This window comes from Bombus pascuorum, chromosome 4, assembly GCF_905332965.1.
Source record: "Bombus pascuorum chromosome 4, iyBomPasc1.1, whole genome shotgun sequence".
NCBI lineage: Eukaryota > Metazoa > Arthropoda > Insecta > Hymenoptera > Apidae > Bombus > Bombus pascuorum.
In genome coordinates, this window is record NC_083491.1 from 1706191 (window position 1) to 1724365 (window position 18175).

An 18175-nucleotide genomic window follows, 5' to 3' on the forward strand; every position below is an offset into this window, starting at 1 on the left:
GAATATTGTAGACGACAACGGTAGGGCTTTCTGGTTCGCGTAATAGTGTTGGACATTGTTGGATTTGTTATGCAAAAGTAACAGGCTGTTGTAATGATTGTTAATTGTTATGCCCTTGGTACTATGAATTGCTGTTATTGCAACCTTGGCAATTTAAAAAACTCGATATCAATTTAAATAATCTGACGTGCATAGAAAATTCATTTAATATAATAGTTAATATTATACAATAGTTGGGAATTTCCAACTGTGTTTCTTCCATTGACGCGGAAGCCAAGTTTGTTTGGTTTCCTCGTGAAGTCCTTTTCGAGAATTCTCACCCTTGAGGGATTTTTGATAGTTGATGTTAATGGTGGCAAAATAGTTTGATAGTTAATGGTAACGGTGTTAATAAATAAAGATTGTCTTTATTTTATAAAAAGCGTAGAACGCGTTTTTCTTTCTGAATATTTTTATTAATATGACTTTTCCTCTTCCGCCAAAGGCTAAAAAATTAATGTACGTGGTGCTAATAGTTCGAGCATCATTTGCAATTCAGGGTGTGACGAATTAATCACCGCGCGTTTTGCAATTAAAATTATCTTCAAGTATCTTTATGTTCGTTATAAATTTTCTATCTCTAACGTAGTTCATAAAATTGTTCAAATCCCACGTCCTTATAAATCATCCATGCTCTTTCCTCCTTTCACCCGTTTATTCTTCCATTTCTTTATTAATTTATTAAACCCCTGAATGTGGCAAGGAGTTACAAAAAACTACATAACCAAGTAACCTAAATGAAAGTGTGACGTAACTTTTATCGTGATTTACAACTGTTTACAAGTTTTTGCTCGGTTCGTCAATTTCACTCGCACAACATTCCTAGTTCTTGCAATAAATACGTATGCACCTGCAACTGTACATTCTTCACGTTATAATTCTCGTATCTGTTATTACACAATGAATTCTTAAGATAAAGTTAAACGTTTCATACGTCTCTCTGTGTTCAGAATGATTTATATCGCAAATTTGTTATTTTTATTTTGATAGTATTTCTTCCCCATTCAGTAATAACTTCTTCTTTGATTAACGTACCATATGGAATATAATTTTTATTATTTACACTTGTTTTCAGTACCATTTTCAATTACAAGCACCAACAACCCCTTCCAAGAGGAGACAAACATATTTCTTTTATAAATTTCTACGATCGCAGAACCTTAAGAATTCCGTAAATTCTCTCGATTTCAACTTCTCCTTCGAAGGTTTCGTGCTGCTAATTTCCACGTTTCTTAATTTAATATATTTCCTCGATGTTCTTTTACTTCAAATCTCCCAAAATGTTTCAATTTTTTCGTCACTCAGACGCTCCAAACCATCTACACTTGAAAACTCCAGGCTTCGTTCTCTTGAAATTATCCATGCCTAGCCATCCTTTAAAATTTCAAATCCGCCTTTGGTCATTAAAACCCGAAGATCATCCCAACCGCACGAACTGTAGACTGTTGAAACGCTTGAAACGCGCCTGCCCTAAAAGTCTCCCATTTTCACTCTGCCCTAATTTCCCTTGAGAATTGAAACTCTCCCTTTAATTATTAAAATACCAAATAATAAATAAAATATGAATTATTAAAATACCAAATAGTAAATAAAATATGAATTATTAAAATACCAAATAATAAATAAAATATGAATTATTAAAATACCAAATAATAAATAAAATATGAATTATTAAAATACGAAAATCTGGCGAAACGATATTTCGTCAAGAGAATCGTCTTGTCCGAACGATCCACCGCCCCTTCACTCTCCAACTCTTCTACCGTAACCACCACCTACCTAACTCTTTGAACTCTCGATCTTCCCCTAAACTGCTTTAACTGCGGCGCGGTTTTCAAATTCGAAAGAAGCAAAATTGGGAAACGCGGATAAACAACTTGTGGCAACCCGTTCGTCGCGATAGTTGCCACGTTCCGCGAAACAGGAAAGTCGAGTGCGCAATCCGCTTGTTCGGTAGCGGCGAACGAGAAAGTTCTGGAAAGCCGCGACAGTGAACGCGTTAAAGAGATAGAACTCGAGCATCGAGCGAGTCGTGAAAATCGCGAAGAAAGACGGATGGATGGAGGCAAAAGGCGATTCGACGGTGTGCAACACCGTTCTCCAGAAGTTAGCATCGGTGTGGCGCGAGCCACGGGGCTAGACCAATGACCGACAAGTGGCACGAGGTAATCAGCATGCTTAATGCGATAAGGCAATCCCTGCAGTCCTGTCCGGGGATCGTGGCTTTACATATCATCCCCGTCTTTCGATCGGTTAGACGCCAGAGAACCTGCTGACCGGCCGTGATGTACGCTCTTCTTGTGCGCCTTTGGTACGACCAATTTGTCTTCTTTCTCCTTCTTAGTTTCTTTCGCTTACGGATTCAAAATTAACTTAAGCCACTAAGGATCGATCTTTAACCGTAATCGCGTTTAACTGGTTACAGGGAATTTTGGCTGCTTGTGTTACGTCGCAATTGTTATGGTTGTATTATCATATTACACGATCGATGGTCGATGGGCGTGTTATTTCTTCTCTATTTTCTTGATTTTAGTTTTTTTCTAATTTTATTAGCCGATCGCGAGTAAAAGTTTCCAGTGAAATATGTGTTCAGTGGGAGTTTGGAAATGTGCGGTTAGAGGAAATAAGTGCGTACCGTTAACAGGGTGTCTTTGAAAGCTTGAAGATTGTACTGTATCGTACTATAGTTATCGAAGAATACGAGGATCTTGTTGATAGATTCGAACGTTGAGATATTAAAGTGGAAACATTTCCAAAGGAATATTCGAAAGCTACCATGATATTCTTTCGATAAATATTTTATTTGTTTAAGAAGAGAAATATCCGTATCGATGTACTGGAAAGTTTTATGTTAACAGAGGCGACACTTTGCGAGTACTTCAGGAAATAGACGACTTATATAAGTAGAATTCCAAGCTCACAAGGCAAAATTGTATTGAAATTAATGTAGATTCGTAATTACATATTGAACTTGATCCGGTCGATAATCGTAGTGCGAAAAAAGTGGTCGTTATTTATCAAATACTTGTGCAGACTGGTTTTATTCGCGATTTTATTTTACAAGCAAGGTGTTACGTTTTCTTCACGCGAGTTAGGTGGACGTGACGATTTAAATCAAACGAATAATCATTTATTTGTGTCATCTAACTTTGATCTTCTGAATTTATCGATGTCGTGAAACTATAGAAACATGTACATCACGCGTAATAAAGTGCATAAGAAACCGTGGAAAGTTTAAAAGTAAAAAGTTGTGGACACAAGAAATGTTTCTTTAATGACTAACTCTCGACGAAAATTTGCAAGATCGTAAAACGCGGAAGACATAAAGTTACACAAACCGCGGGTCGAGTATGTTGTGGTTTGGAAATGCTACACAGTGATGCAATACTAGCCTCGGTTTGAGCCAAGCAGCAGCTATTCCCTTTCTGTTCCAATCGATTATTTAATGATGTACTACACGCTCTCGAGTTGGTGGATTATCTTTTAAATAAATCTTTGTATCTGACATGTTTTCAGACGATTACTTACGAAAACATCTGATACATTGCTATAGCAAATTAGTTTGGATTATATAGTTAAAAGACAATGTTTCGTTAATCATAGTAATTACAGATGTGTTTAAGACGTCTTTGTGTAAGGTATACAAGGCAACCTTGGCATCGTTCGTTTAAAGAATCTTACCAGCGTACAGTTTCTTCATAAACCGTGCACTTACGATTTACGAGCTATTGTGTGACCTCTGATTCGATCGAGTTCTTTATTCAAGTTCGATGTAAATAAATGTGACAAATTAATTCAATAGTTTATAATAGTTTATTTATGAAGGGGTCTTAAATAAAACCATCTATAAATAGATATATGTCTATATATAGAAGGTTTTATTTGAGGTTAGGTTAGTTAAGGCTAGTTATTTAAGGTTAGTTTTATTTTAGGTTAGGTTATATTTATAAATAAATTATTATGAACTATTGAATTAACTTGTTACGTTTATTTACATCGAACTTTAATAAAGAACTCTATCGAATCAGAGATACAGTTATATTCGTTTAAAAGTCAAACAATTTGTATAATATAAAATAATCACTTTTTGTGTTATTTTCTTTTCTCTTTCGATATCTTTCCTTTAGATAAAGCACCATTTATACTTCTCAGTTAAACGAAGAAAATTAGGTCGATAAAGGTAAAATACCGAGATTCTATAGTTTTTGTTACAAAAACATGGAATGAAACTTGAGATATATTTTACGATGCAATGAAATAGCAATTAATATTTTTCCATCTTTTTCAGCTTAACAGCGACTCTGTTCTCCGCAGTCCTTGCTGTTTTGCGTGAGTATTTCCATAATAAAAGCATATAAAAACGAAGGATCACAAAATTAAAAATATAAAAATGCTATAAATTAAAATTAAAAAGAAAATTTCGGAACGATCCCTACTAAGAAATTCTATCCACTTCGAATCACTCTTCCAAGTAAAAGGAAATTTCGCACAAATCGCACATCGAACGATCGGTCATCCGCGAGTTTCAAAGGAATTAATCTCCTTTCACCAGTCCTTATCCTAATTTTTATGTCTTGCTTAATACCAACGAGATCTTCTCGAGAATGTGTTGATAGGTATTAAGGATCGATTGCAAAATTTCAGTAGTGACTCTCCATGAAAGACAGAAGCGAGTATACATGTCGCGTGCATTTTAAACGCGTTTCGACATCTATCGTGCCGCTTTCGGTTTTTTAAAACAGGACTGCATCCACGACCTTGAACTCGATTAACAACAAGAAACAAGATCTGGTTCATTTCGACGATCTCTCTCTTGAAATCCTTGGTCGATTAAGAATTCATCCCCTTGAACCTTTAACAAAGAATAATATTCCAGTAGTAAATTGGATGAAATAGAAGATAGAATTTCGTAGTAGAAGATTCGCACTCGTTATGATTCATCGTTACATTTTTGGAATGACAGCAAGTGATATGCCGAAGACAATAACGAAAATAATAGTTAAAAGTGATGTTAAACGAGCGACAGAACGGAGATCTTCTTGCGTTGTGTAGTAAATTTCGTAATTAAGTAGATACAAACAGATATTGTGGAATAACACCTTACACTTTTAATTTAAAAACGTTAGCTGCATTAATTGGCAGTCCTTGTTACTGTGTAGTAACTTTTTTATCATTCGTACGAGTTGGACTTTGAAATTGTTAAAGAGGTCGAAGATAATAAACGTTTCCTTGTGTTAGTTCTTTTTATAGAACAAGTAACGTGAAATTGATCTGAATAATAAAATTAGAATCTAGAACGATACAGTTGATAGAACGCGATAAATAAATGGAATCGTATTGACGAGGCAACCTTGTATTTTCTATTTTCATTATTGATGAATCCAACAAATCACAATGTAGATTCTATTTTTCTTTGTGTCCCTAAGAATTTAAATTTGCTTAAACGTCCATGATCTAATTGTTAATAATCAGGCTAGAAAAATAGCGAATATTATGCAGATTCCAATCTCGTGCACAAAGTAACACAATTTTCGCTAAACGACATTGCTAATTCCTGTTCCAAGTGATCCATAATTACTCCTTCTTTATCTCTGATTTTTAATTCCAGATCTCCAATTCTTAATCTTTGATTCTTCATTTCTAATTGCCTAACTTTTTCAACCTCTCAATTTCTTCAACTTAAATACACATTTGTACAAAATTGCGCGATACGTTTCTTCGTATTACTTAGACGATTTCAACGCGTCAACGATTAATCCAGTTTGAGCAATCGTTCAATTTCAGCGCCTTACATAAAGCCGTGCAAGAAGAGCGATCCAGATATCAACAAATGCATCACCAGGTCCATCGACCAGCTTCGTGATAAATTATCAGTTGGGATACCAGAACTCGGTGCGCCAGCCATCGAACCCCTAAACCTCAAACAAATTCGTCTGTCTCGAGGACCGGTCGGAGCGAGGCTCGACGTCAATCTCACGGATTTGCAGGTAAATTTCTAGGACGGAACGCGATCATTTGCATAGATCTTTCTCTTTTTTTTTCTTTGTTGTAATTTGTTCTTTTCTTTTACGTTGATAATGGAAAATTAGGTGTTTGGTCCATCTTCGTTCAATATCCGAGACCTTAAAGCTGACGTAGAGAACGTGGTCTTCACCTTCAAAGTGAATTTCGATAAGTTGAACTTCCAAGGGAAGTACCAGATCGACGCAAGGCTGCTTTTGTTGAAATTGACAGGGCAGGGTGATATCACTGGATCTTTCAGTAATTAAATTTCTTTATTTCACTTCTAAATTCTATCTACCATTGATTTGATTTATTTTTATTCCCAAGCCGATTATGATTCGGACGTCGTTCTACGAGCACGCAAAGTGCACAGAGATAACGACGACTACCTTAATTTTGAGAAGATGAAGATGAAGATCAAAATCGGCAAGGCACATTTAAATCTCAGTAATTTGTTTGGCGGCGATACTGTTCTTGGTAAGCCAATCGTTATCTTAACTATTTATTCCCATCATTAGTAATTTTCTTTAATTGCTTTTGTAATATCCCAATTATTTCTCAGATCCTCGTAACAGTGAATAATTATTATTCGATCGTGAATTATGAATTGCATTAATACGTTTTTGAGATGTTAATCACATTTTTCGTTCGATCAGCCGCTACCACTCACGAGTTGTTAAACAACAACAACGCGCTATTTCTGGACGAAATCACACCGGTGCTGGAAACATCGCTGGCAACACTTTTCACGGACGTGGCCAATAAAGTCACAAAGACTTTCACGTACAAAGAACTATTTCCGGACGATTAAACTGTTTAAACCGTTGAGATTCGGTTTCGATAATCTTGTAAAAATTTGTACAGCTACTTTTGTTATCTTTTATTGTCAATGTATATTCATACGGGCATACATTTGCATACGTCGTATATTTTATAAACGAATAGAAGAACACATTTCGACATTATTATCTGGTTAAAGAATTATCAACGAATAACTGGAAAATAAAATAAGTATATCAAATTTGGAAAAGCATTTAGGCGTGCGTTTGAAATTGGTGTAGATCGTATATTATTAAATGTTACTGTAAAATCAAGGTAAGATATATTCAGCTTAAGATTTATTATAATACTTATTGGGCTTATTACAAAAGTTTGCAATCAACGAACGACAAACAAGAAACCAGACGGAAAATGGTCAACGTGATACGTAGTTGTAACAAACGATTTTACAATGAAATTATGAAATTGTGTAATTACGTTCTAACGTGTTAAACGATTTGTACAAAAGTAGACGAATAATTTTAAATGTACAAAGGAATGTGCAATTGTAACGAAACATTTTGCCCCATGAACAATAAAATTTTATCAAGAGATCGTAAAATGATTTGCTTTGACAATTACACCTGAAAATTAATAACAAGCGCATAATATTCCACATCTACATGAAAGTACACATTTATATATACAAACAGATTCTATGTTGTTTCATTGTAATCGTATTTTATAACAAATAACGACGAATTAATTAAGATTTTACAATAACAAAAATAACGTATATTCAGTTATTTAAAGTATAATGTTGAAAATTGAAAATATGTTTCTGCTTTTTGGTTGTTGAAAAATGCTATTTTTGATCTAGGCTATGACGACAATAAACTACCATTCCTTACTTACTATAGTTAATCACATTAAGCTATATCTAATATGCAGTATAAAAACGATCTAAGTACGTACTTACAATTTAAAAAATTCTCTGTTTTTCACTTTAATACGTTTCCTGTCGGATCTGATTTTCCACATCGAAATCGACAATTTTGTTCGTGATATTCCAGAACGTTGGAAAAATGCTCGTTAAACCAGAAAGAGACGTTTATAGAAGATAATAAATTATGCAGTATATGCGTGCTAATATTTATAATATTGGAAAGATTATTATTAGGAAAAAGAAACTGTAGTATTTAAGTTACATCTGGACAAATAACTTTGCTCAGTGAATATGCTTTCAAATATTTATAAGATTATTAACAAAGAAAATGTGCAAATGTGTCCAAGTATAAAATTACAATAGCTTGCAAAATACAAATACTTGCTACTTGACATAATCTGACACCAGGCATTTGACATTTTACAATACTTTTCACGTGTATTAAATACAATTAATAGTTTAATTTACCAAACGTGTATCATTTGAAATTGATAATTTCGAGTTGAATAATATTTATATTTCAATTATATTTCAATGAATATGAATTATTGGATTGTTCATAGTTGACGAGACAGGAAACGCGTTAAACGTACTCTACCATTACTTATGGGATCGCCTAACGTAGCGAACGTGGACTAGGGAAGTAATTCCTCTTTTGTGAGAGCCCCTAATGCTCTGGCGGCCAATGCTCTGCTAACAGTCGCGGCTGTGTCCTCGATAATCGGGCTGGCGATATCCAGAACTAAGCGTGGATTCGAGTTGAAAAACGTGGCCGCTGCGTCAGCTGAAAAGAGGAAATTGCAGCGAAAGGTGAGAAAAAGAAGGGAAAGAGGGAAGATCGAAGAACGAAGAAGGGAGGAAGTTGGACAAAAGCCTCGCAGATTGTGGTTGCCGGAGCAGATTTAAAGTTATCGAGCCAAAGAAAAGGAAGTATTTCATACTATTGAATTTCGATTGTTACGAAGAATGTTACGATGTCTGTTTAACGGGAAATTTATGGAGAATTCACAACTGGCTTTCGTATTTGTATTTTCGTTTCAGTGATCGTTCAAATTATCTTTAAGAAATATTGGCAGATTGGGTATTATAGCGGTAGACGATTTTTAAAAAGAATTAGATTGCCTAGCGAATTAATCTCTTTCAACGAATTAAGCTTGCCTTCCCTTCGTTTTTCGATTCGATACGAAAGTTAAATTACAGATTAAGTAGATAGTTACCAGCTACAGTGTGACTAGGGGGTGCTTTTAGTCTGATGTTTCCGTCTCCTACGCGAATCTTTGTCACCAGCTTATCGATGTCGATCCTTTGTATTCCATTCTTATCGGTAACTTCTTTGCCTTGAGCAGTTACTTGCGCTTCGGTGCTAGCTGTAGCAATAAATCAATTCGATATTTAAATTCGGACGTATCGAGCGAAACGTTCATTGGAAATATACTCACTGAAGTTTCCTTTGAAACTACCAGCTCCATTCAATGGAAGTAACAGCAATCTTCCTTGTACATCGTAATCTCCATTTACATGGACATGGGGCAGCTGAACTTTGAGACGAACCGATAGATCATTCGGATTGGCCTTTAAATCGCTAATAACGAAATTCGTTGCGCCGTACACTCGAATCTGGCTCATGTTCGCCTTGATCTTCAGCGAATCCAGGTTTCTATCTACCGTTAACGATGGTAGAAATAGAGGATCTAAGGCTGGCAACTTCAAAGACGGAATTCCCTTGGCCAGGTACGGCGTTATAGCGTTCAATTGCTGCAGCACGCATCTGTCGTATTGCGGAAGGTCGAGCGCCCGTGGACAAGACTGCACACCAGGTGCTGCAAAGCAGATGTAATAATGTAATTTTGGCGACGACGAAAAGTGAAACGTTTCTTCGCGATGGATGATATCGATGGGAGGTTTTTGAACGAAAGAATCTGGATTTTTTAAATATGGACGATGTTACAGGGCATCCAAGTCTTTTCGTAGGCGCTAATTTAGCAGTTAATGATAATAGCAAATTGACAAATTATAAATTATGTGCTTCTTCCTAACGATTTTATCATTTTTCATCGAATAGAATAATCAGATGATTTATGAAATGTGTAAAAAATCTGTTTATAAAAATATTTCATTTGTTTCGTTATGAAAAATATTCGAGTTACATAAGGGGATCTGTTAAAGTCGTCTTTTTTGGAAATTAAATATTTGTAGACGATAGCGAGAAGTAAGAAAGTGTTTGTTTTATATTATTACTTAGGAGTTCGAACGATGTTTGTTCGTCATATAAAACGTTTAATTAACAATTTCTTTAGATGCAATATGAAAACGTTTGCAGAAGAATGCGTCTAACCGGCGTGACATAGCGAAACTTCCTTTTACGTTGCGAAAGGGGTCCTGACATTCCAATCGGTGAAAAGCAACGACTCGCGTGTTTGTAGAACCTATAATTATTTTAGCTGGACGCAGTTTAAGCAATTTAAATGACCTACTTTCCACCAGCTAACCAACGCAAACGCTTATTTTAATATCCAAGACAACTTCGATCAATATCGCGAAATAATTAATATTTCTTATTGTTGAACGATTAATTGGAAACACTGCGAGCATTGTTATAAATAACACGTTAAAGGAGCAAACAAAATTCTACTCAACGTGCACCTATGTAAACGAAGATCACATTAGGCTTTAAGCCTCGCTACAATAAATAATATACATAAATTATTAAACAGTTAAGTATCAAAGTAATTACTTTTCATCTATTATTTCAGTTTCTGTATTAGTTCCCATAAACTTTTTACCATACCATATATATATAGTCGTTTATTATTAAACGTAACGAACAAAAAGGGAGAGATTAGGAATAATTGCTCCTATCAGATATAAATCGGTTTTGCAAAATGATCGCATCTTTTAATATTTTTTATTCTACAAATTTCCTTTTGTCCACCATCAGAGATAAATTGGTTTGACAAAATGATCGCCTCTTTTAATATTTTTTATTCTACAAATTTCCTTTTGTCCACCACCAGATATAAATCGATTTTGCAAAATCATCGTCTCTTTTAATATTTCTTATTCTACAAATTTCCTTTTGTCGACAACCAGATATAAATCGGTTTGACAAAATGATCGCATCTTTTTATATTTCTTATTCTACAAATTTCCTTTTGTCCACCACCAGATATAAATTGGTTTTGCAAAATGATCGCCTCTTTTAATATTTCTCGTTCTACAAATTTCATTTTGTCCACCACCAGATATAAATCGATTTTGCAAAATGATCGCCTCTTTTAATATTTTTTATTCTACAAATTTCCTTTTGTCCACAACCAGATATAAATTGGTTTTGCAAAATGATCGCCTCTTTTAATATTTCTCATTCTACAAACTTCCTTTTATCCACAACCAGATATAAATTTGTTTTGCAAAATGATCGCCTCTTTTAATATTTCTCATTCTACAAATTTCCTTTTGTCCACCACCAGATATAAATTGGTTTTGCAAAATGATCGCGTCTTTTTATATTTCTTATTCTACAAATTTCCTTTTGTCCATCACCAGATATGAATCGGTTTTGCAAAATGATCGCCTCTTTTAATATTTTTTATTCTACAAATTTTCTTTTATCGACAACTAGATATAAATCGGTTTGACAAAATGATCGCATCTTTTTATATTTCTCATTCTACAAATTTCCTTTTGTTCACCACCAGATATAAATCGATTTTGCAAAATGATCGCCTCTTTTAATATTTCCTATTCTACAAATTTTCTTTTATCGGCAACCAGATATAAATCGGTTTTGCAAAATGATTGCATCTTTTAATATTTCTTATTCTACAAATTTCCTTTTGTCGACAACCAGATATAAATCGATTTTGCAAAATGATCGCCTCTTTTAATATTTTTTATTCTACAAATTTTCTTTGTCCACCACCAGATGTAAATCGGTTTTGCAAAATGATCGCCTCTTTTAATATTTTTTATTCTACAAATTTTCTTTGTCCACCACCAGATGTAAATCGGTTTTGCAAAATGATCGCCTCTTTTAATATTTTTTATTCTACAAATTTCCTTTTGTCCACCATCAGATATAAATTGGTTTGACAAAATGATCGCCTCTTTTAATATTTTTTATTCTACAAATTTCCTTTTGTCCACCACCAGATGTAAATCGGTTTTGCAAAATCATCGCCTCTTTTAATATTTCTTATTCTACAAATTTCCTTTTGTCGACAACCAGATATAAATCGGTTTGACAAAATGATCGCATGTTTTTATATTTCTTATTCTACAAATTTCCTTTTGTCCATCACCAGATATAAATCGGTTTTGCAAAATGATCGCCTCTTTTAATATTTATTATTCTACAAATTTCATTTTGTCCACCACCAGATATAAATCGATTTTGCAAAATGATCGCCTCTTTTAATATTTTTTATTCTACAAATTTCCTTTTGTCCACCACCAGATATAAATCGATTTTGCAAAATGATCGCCTCTTTTAATATTTCTTATTCTACAAATTTCCTTTTGTCGACAACTAGATATAAATCGTTTTGATAAAATGATCGCGTCTTTTTATATTTCATATTCTACAAATTTCCTTTTGTCCACCATCAGATATAAATTGGTTTGACAAAATGATCGCCTCTTTTAATATTTATTATTCTACAAATTTCCTTTTGTTCACCATCAGATATAAATTGGTTTTGCAAAATGATCGCGTATTTTATTATTTCATGTTCTACAAATTTCCTCTTGTCCACCACTGTACGAGCGACGAACAATATATGCAACGCACTGCGTGAAGAGTCCGCGAACAACGTGCAAACCTTGGGCGATTGCACGATCAACGATGGTTGATAACCAAAGAGTCACGGTGAGCGTCTTTTTGCCAGTTGCTGGAGGCCAGGCTTAAAATCGAAAGTGAATAGACGTTCGGTAGAAAGTGAAATTACGCTGGTGAGCGCCCATGCTCTTTCTACGACCGTAAAGGCGAATTCTCTGTGTTGAAGAGTCCGAAGGTAGGAGAGAAGAAAACACATGTGTTCGAGAAAGGATCGATCGATGCATGGGATCAACGGGTTCGGCGCGGCGCCGCGTTGTTACTGATTGATAGATCGCCGATAGCTAGAAAGAGCGGACCGTTGTGGACGATCGATCGTTCTTCGAAAATGTCCTTACGATCTCGAGCCGATCCGTTCGACCCGAATTTCTAAACGACCGATAAAAAAGAGTTCGATCGTAAAACTCGAAGCACGATTGAGAGCGAAACGAGGTGACAATAACGTTGATCGAGGCTAAGGGTTGGTTTAACGGTAGAATTACCGTTCTTTCACGAGTATCCCAACCTATTGTGCATGATTAGAACTCGAGAGATTTTTTTTTTTATTTTATTTTGGTTTTTACAATTTGTCCTGAAGGACATTTGGTAAAGTGTTATATCTCATTGGTAAATAAAAAAAAAAAATAAAATAAAATAAATATAGCATGTGGGTGGCTACCCCCAGCGGGGTGCCAGCTTCGTGTTTTCTAAGTTATATCTTTTATGAGGTCTATCGGGTGTTTCCTTTTTAGTCTTTTTGCGATGTTTGTTGTGTTGCACGTTTCAGCTGCTAGCTGGTTCGGGTGTGTTTCTCTCGAGAGATTTGTACGACAAAATTAGAGAAATATGTACAGTGACTTACGAAGGAATTTTAATGCTTGGTAGAAAAAGTATTTTACGAAAACGTTATATTTTGCCTTTTGTTTCTATTTTCTTATATTTTAACATTTTTCTCCCTTCCTATCTTTTTATTTTTATTTTCTATAAAACGCCGAATAAGGATCGTCTGAGATTTTGTATGTAAAAGAACGTAATATTTTTGAATATCTTGATGACGTTATTTTCAACTACGTTGCTTTCTTGTTTCACCAACGTTTTCTATTTTTATCGAGCAACAAAATTCATATACGCTCGAATGTAAAAGCCATTCGAAGAATAAAGTTTGATTTTGTTCTTTAAGCAATTTCTATCGTCACGGTCGATTACATTCACGTCGAAAACCAGAACCGACCAACACGTTCGTTACGTCACGCAACGTCATTTTACACGACGCACCTTTAACAGATGTTTACAGGTGTCAAGTTATAGCTACACAAATCGAAAGTTCTTCGAACGATACATTTTTTAAATGTCGCTTCCCGTTTGCTCCGTCTTTTTTTCCCAACATCGTATGTATCTTATTGTTTTTTTCTTTACTTTATCGGAGCAATAAGAATTTAACTACGTTAATCGTAAATAAAAAGGATTTAGCGGTGTAACTTTTTCAGGAACGTTTTAATACCATTGGTACAAGAAATTTTGTCTTTTCAGTTTTGCATCTTAGATCCGTAATAATTAAACTAAAGATAGATTTACCAAAAGGCTTTGTAAAATATGTACTTATGTTTCTAACATTTAAGCTGACAATACACTTGTAAAATAAAAATGGTACAAAAATACTTAAAGTACTTTAACTATACTACTTAATTATTTTACTTAAAATAGGTATTACATATTGCGACATAAACTACTGTAAGCAGGATATTCTCTTAAAGACGGACAATCTTAAATTATTTTATTTCTCAGAATGCTTGATATTCTTGTAAGATTCCTAGAAAATCCTCAAACTATGAGAAGTTAATTTTATCATGTACGTAAATACCTATTAATAACGAGGTTAAACCATGTCAGTAGCCACCATATTAAGAATCAATTTTCATTAATATCGTCCTTCGAACGTTTCCATACACGAATCGTGGATAATCGCGTGTCTGTATCAACGTTCCAACACTGAGATAGATCGGATCAACGTAGTAAAGGTATCATTGACGTTTCAGTTTACTCAACTGGGACATGTCAAACGTCCTTCTTAGATGCAAGTTGTGTTAAACATTTTTTATCTTTTAAGTAACAGTTAGGAAGTATCGCGATGTTTGGAATCAAGTAGCGTCTATCATGTCGTATCAGTAATTACCAAATAGAACGTATAGAACGTTCATAATATGCACAAAATACACGAAATACACAATGAACAGTGCTCTTTACAACATCTAGTGGATGAAACGTGTCATCGTTTTCTAAGATACGACGACGTTCGAACATAACCAGATGCAAATGTTGTTTCAAGCTCGTAACAGGATTTAGGAGCGTGAAGATAAAAATGGTACTCACGTAGTTCGGAGAAGGCAGCTCCGGTCCAGCTGGCAATCAGGAACAATCCGATCAACAACGTCATCCTGTGGCTGGCCGGTGTCAGGAGGACGTGATTTATCTCCACCGATTGAAATTAGCGAGAGCGATATTGAAAATGCGTACGATGGCCCGCGTTGCCTGGGTATATATCAACTAACGCCACTTTCTCCGACTGTATGCCGCCCCACTCGCCGTAATGGTGAATTTATCACGGTAGAATGCCTTCTTTTAACTCAGTCAGGGCCGTAGTCATGCACACCGTATTCAATTTGATAGAATTCGCGATGCTTCTACGCGGAATCCCGCGAAGGTAGGTCAGGATTAGACACAGAAGGTAATGACGAGGTAACGTGGGATTTTTCATTGTTTTCGCTTGATATCCTGTATATTTTCTTCTTCTTCGGCGAGGAAAATTAATAAGGTGTTTTTCTGTTTTTACTCGATAAAATATCTTCAGTGTTCTTTGAATTTTTTTATTAGAATCTATGTCTCGCTTTGTTTATTCCTGCAGGGGCGAATTTTTTGGTGTTTTTTCCACTTCTGTTTGTCAGGATACTATATTTTATATACGTTTAATAAAATATTTTGAATATCTTTATCTTCCCCTCAGATTGTATACTACTATTTGTTATTATTAATTGCTTTTATTTATTATTATTAATTGTTCTAGCAGAGTCTTTGGTATTTAGGCATTTCTGCTCCTTTTTATTCGGGTTACTTGATCTCTTTCTTATGTTTCTGTCACCGTAATATCGTAATTTGCGAGTCCGTAATGGCAAGCTTTTAGTTTTTAATCCCGTGCTAAAAACATGGCGAGTGTTATCTTCTTCTTCTCTCTAGTCTTCTCTAGAAGAGTAAATTTCGCACAATATTTCTTATAAATCAAATCAATCGTTAACGATATAACCCTAATACTGAATTCAATTTTCTCAATTCAATTTCATTTTTATGTAAATAAAAAGGTACTTCCATTCTAAAGTTTATCGTATCGCATTGTGTCTTAAACAAATAATATGGATTCAAGCTAATTGGATAATCTACGCTTTGTCGATGTTGTTTTCCTTCGTTGCATGCATTTGCACTTGTAATTGGCTATTATGTTAGATACGCGCAAAGAAAATAAAATAAAATTCGTGCAGTCGGACTTTGGTGAGAGTATTCGAAGGATCTTCTCGTGAGTAGAATACTCGAGCGAATCTTTAATTTTAATATTATACTGATCATCAAGTATACTTGCTCAAGGTTCCTTATAATCAAAAAATTACAAATAATTTTTGGAAATTAATCGATTGATTTTATCAAGGTTCCTTATAATCAAAAAATTACAAATAATTTTTGGAAATTAATCGATTGATTTTATCAAGGTTCCTTATAATCAAAAAATTACAAATAATTTTTGGAAATAGCATAACGAACACAATTGCCGAGTAACTCCGTAAATTAAATATTTATAATTGAGTTGAATGTATAACTAAAAAGATTTTGTTTGTGGTTTGAATTAATCAGGATTAATCGTTTGGTAACAGATTTTAATTTCGATCTACCATTGTTGAAAGATTCGATAGCGAATGAAAAATAAATTGGTACGTGAAGAATGAATTATATAACTAACGCACGTTACACAATTGTCACAAGCTTCCTTGTGGTCAACTTTTGGAAAGTAAGAATCATTAATTATTTAAAATACTTGTCATGTTTGGGCTATAAATTCCATAGTAATCGATTTTACATTTATATAATATCATGCTTATAATAATCAAATCAACTGTAGAAAGTAGTAATGGCTCACGCTAAAAATCGTAGAATTACTCTCGGTTAATAATTTACCTCTATAAAACATGCTAAGTCTAAGCAAGCAATGTAGGTTTATAATATATTCATAGAGAGAAGAAATATTCTGACTTGACAGATATTTTTAAATGATATTCATGGGACAAAAAATGGGTGTTCATCGTAAGTCAGCTTGTGTAAATTTTATTAAAATAAATGAGACATAGGTGAAAAAATAGAAGAAATATAACAAAACATAAGAAATTTAATCCTTTTCTGTAAGGGAAATTCAAGAAATTATATTTTGTTTATAAAAATACTGATTTGTCTAGTTATAAAGAACGTATTCTGTATGTTTAAAAATTAATTTCTGCTATCTATAAACAAATATATTTATCCATAAATAATTGTAGGTAATCATAAAATAATTGGATAGAAAAATTCTCTGATAACAATCTTCTAATAGAATAAAACAGATAAAATAATGGCAAGTAAAACTCTCACTAAATTATAATCCATCAAACAACGGAATTCTAATTTGAATTTTTTTTGCATCAAGTAATTTCTTCCGTCAATTACGGTTTCCTTTAGCGACATCCTCCCATCGCAATAATTTCTCTCGCAACTGGCCAAGAATCGCGATAATAATTCTCCTTGCAACGATTCGTCGTTCATCTAACAATCATTGCGTCCTTGTCGCAAATTCCGCCTAATGTTTCGTGTAATAATTCGTAATTTCGAAAGAGTACGATAAAAAATAATAGCTAGAGCAAACGATCGTTCGGAAAAGATCTTATCGTTGGGTGTGAAACGATGGAAAAATTTCGAGTGCTTTCCTAAGCTTTTGCAATAGTTGGCACGCAAACCCTTGCCACATTTAGGTCAGAAATATCGTGAATCACTTTATGCGATGTTTTGCAGAAAGTTCCAGACGTAAAACTGTTAATTATCTTTTTCTGTTAATGCTAATCGCGAAATGACGCAAACCTTCTGTGTTTCGGATTGTCGAAACAGAATTTCCTTCTTTTTCAGACGCGATGAAATCCTTCGACGTTAGAAGTTTCCCAACTATTTTTCATCTGTTTCATCGAAAATATATCGTAGAGATTTGACATTATTTCAACGACGTGTTTATTCCTTTTGTAATAAATTTCCTCCGCTAATATGTAACGTTGTTCGAAGGACAAATTATTATTTTAAAAATATAGTTTCGTGTCTGGCATAAAATAAAATCCACAGATTGACAGACTTAGACTTTGCTCAAGCTATTATTTTTTATCGTACTCTTTCGAAATTACGAATTATTAGACGAAACATTAGGCGGAATTTGCGACAAGGACGCAATGATTGTTAGATGAACGACGAATCGTTGCAAGGAGAATTATTGATTGAAATAGATTGTAACGAACGATTTACAGACTATCAAAAACATATTAAACTCATTGCCTAGATAA

At 34.2% G+C, this 18175-nt stretch overlaps 2 protein-coding genes across 2 annotated transcripts; one reads left to right on the plus strand and one right to left on the minus strand.

Annotated features, from left to right (window-relative positions):
- The first annotated feature begins 1701 nt into the window (after positions 1-1701).
- Positions 1702-7423, plus strand: LOC132905928 (uncharacterized). Its single transcript, XM_060957680.1, has 6 exons — positions 1702-2350; positions 4328-4368; positions 5824-6026; positions 6129-6300; positions 6370-6519; positions 6699-7423. Exons 1-6 carry the CDS (start codon positions 2325-2327, stop codon positions 6851-6853), a joined length of 747 nt encoding a protein of 248 aa, XP_060813663.1. The 5' UTR covers positions 1702-2324; the 3' UTR covers positions 6854-7423.
- A 194-nt stretch (positions 7424-7617) lies between these two features.
- On the minus strand, positions 7618-15339 carry LOC132905931 (circadian clock-controlled protein daywake-like). The gene is made up of 4 exons (XM_060957682.1): positions 14931-15339; positions 9187-9567; positions 8965-9114; positions 7618-8531 (listed from the first exon to the last, which is right to left on the minus strand). The coding sequence occupies exons 1-4, from the start codon at positions 14992-14994 to the stop codon at positions 8383-8385; spliced, it is 744 nt and encodes a 247-aa protein (XP_060813665.1). The 5' UTR covers positions 14995-15339; the 3' UTR covers positions 7618-8382.
- Positions 15340-18175: the final 2836 nt, after the last annotated feature.

Excerpts from the sequence above, each read along its gene's own strand:
- LOC132905931 (XM_060957682.1), bottom strand. The coding sequence starts at position 14,994 with ATGACGTTGTTGATCGGATTGTTCCTGATTGCCAGCTGGACCGGAGCT. Across the intron at positions 9,568-14,930 it reads AGCTGCCTTCTCCGAACTAC|CACCTGGTGTGCAGTCTTGT; the intron begins GTGAGTACCATT and ends TCTGCTTTGCAG. Across the intron at positions 8,532-8,964 it reads CCCTAGTCACACTGTAGCTG|CTGACGCAGCGGCCACGTTT; the intron begins GTAACTATCTAC and ends TCCTCTTTTCAG.
- LOC132905928 (XM_060957680.1), top strand. The coding sequence starts at position 2,325 with ATGTACGCTCTTCTTGTGCGCCTTTG. Across the intron at positions 2,351-4,327 it reads GCTCTTCTTGTGCGCCTTTG|CTTAACAGCGACTCTGTTCT; the intron begins GTACGACCAATT and ends CATCTTTTTCAG. Across the intron at positions 6,027-6,128 it reads TCAATCTCACGGATTTGCAG|GTGTTTGGTCCATCTTCGTT; the intron begins GTAAATTTCTAG and ends ATGGAAAATTAG.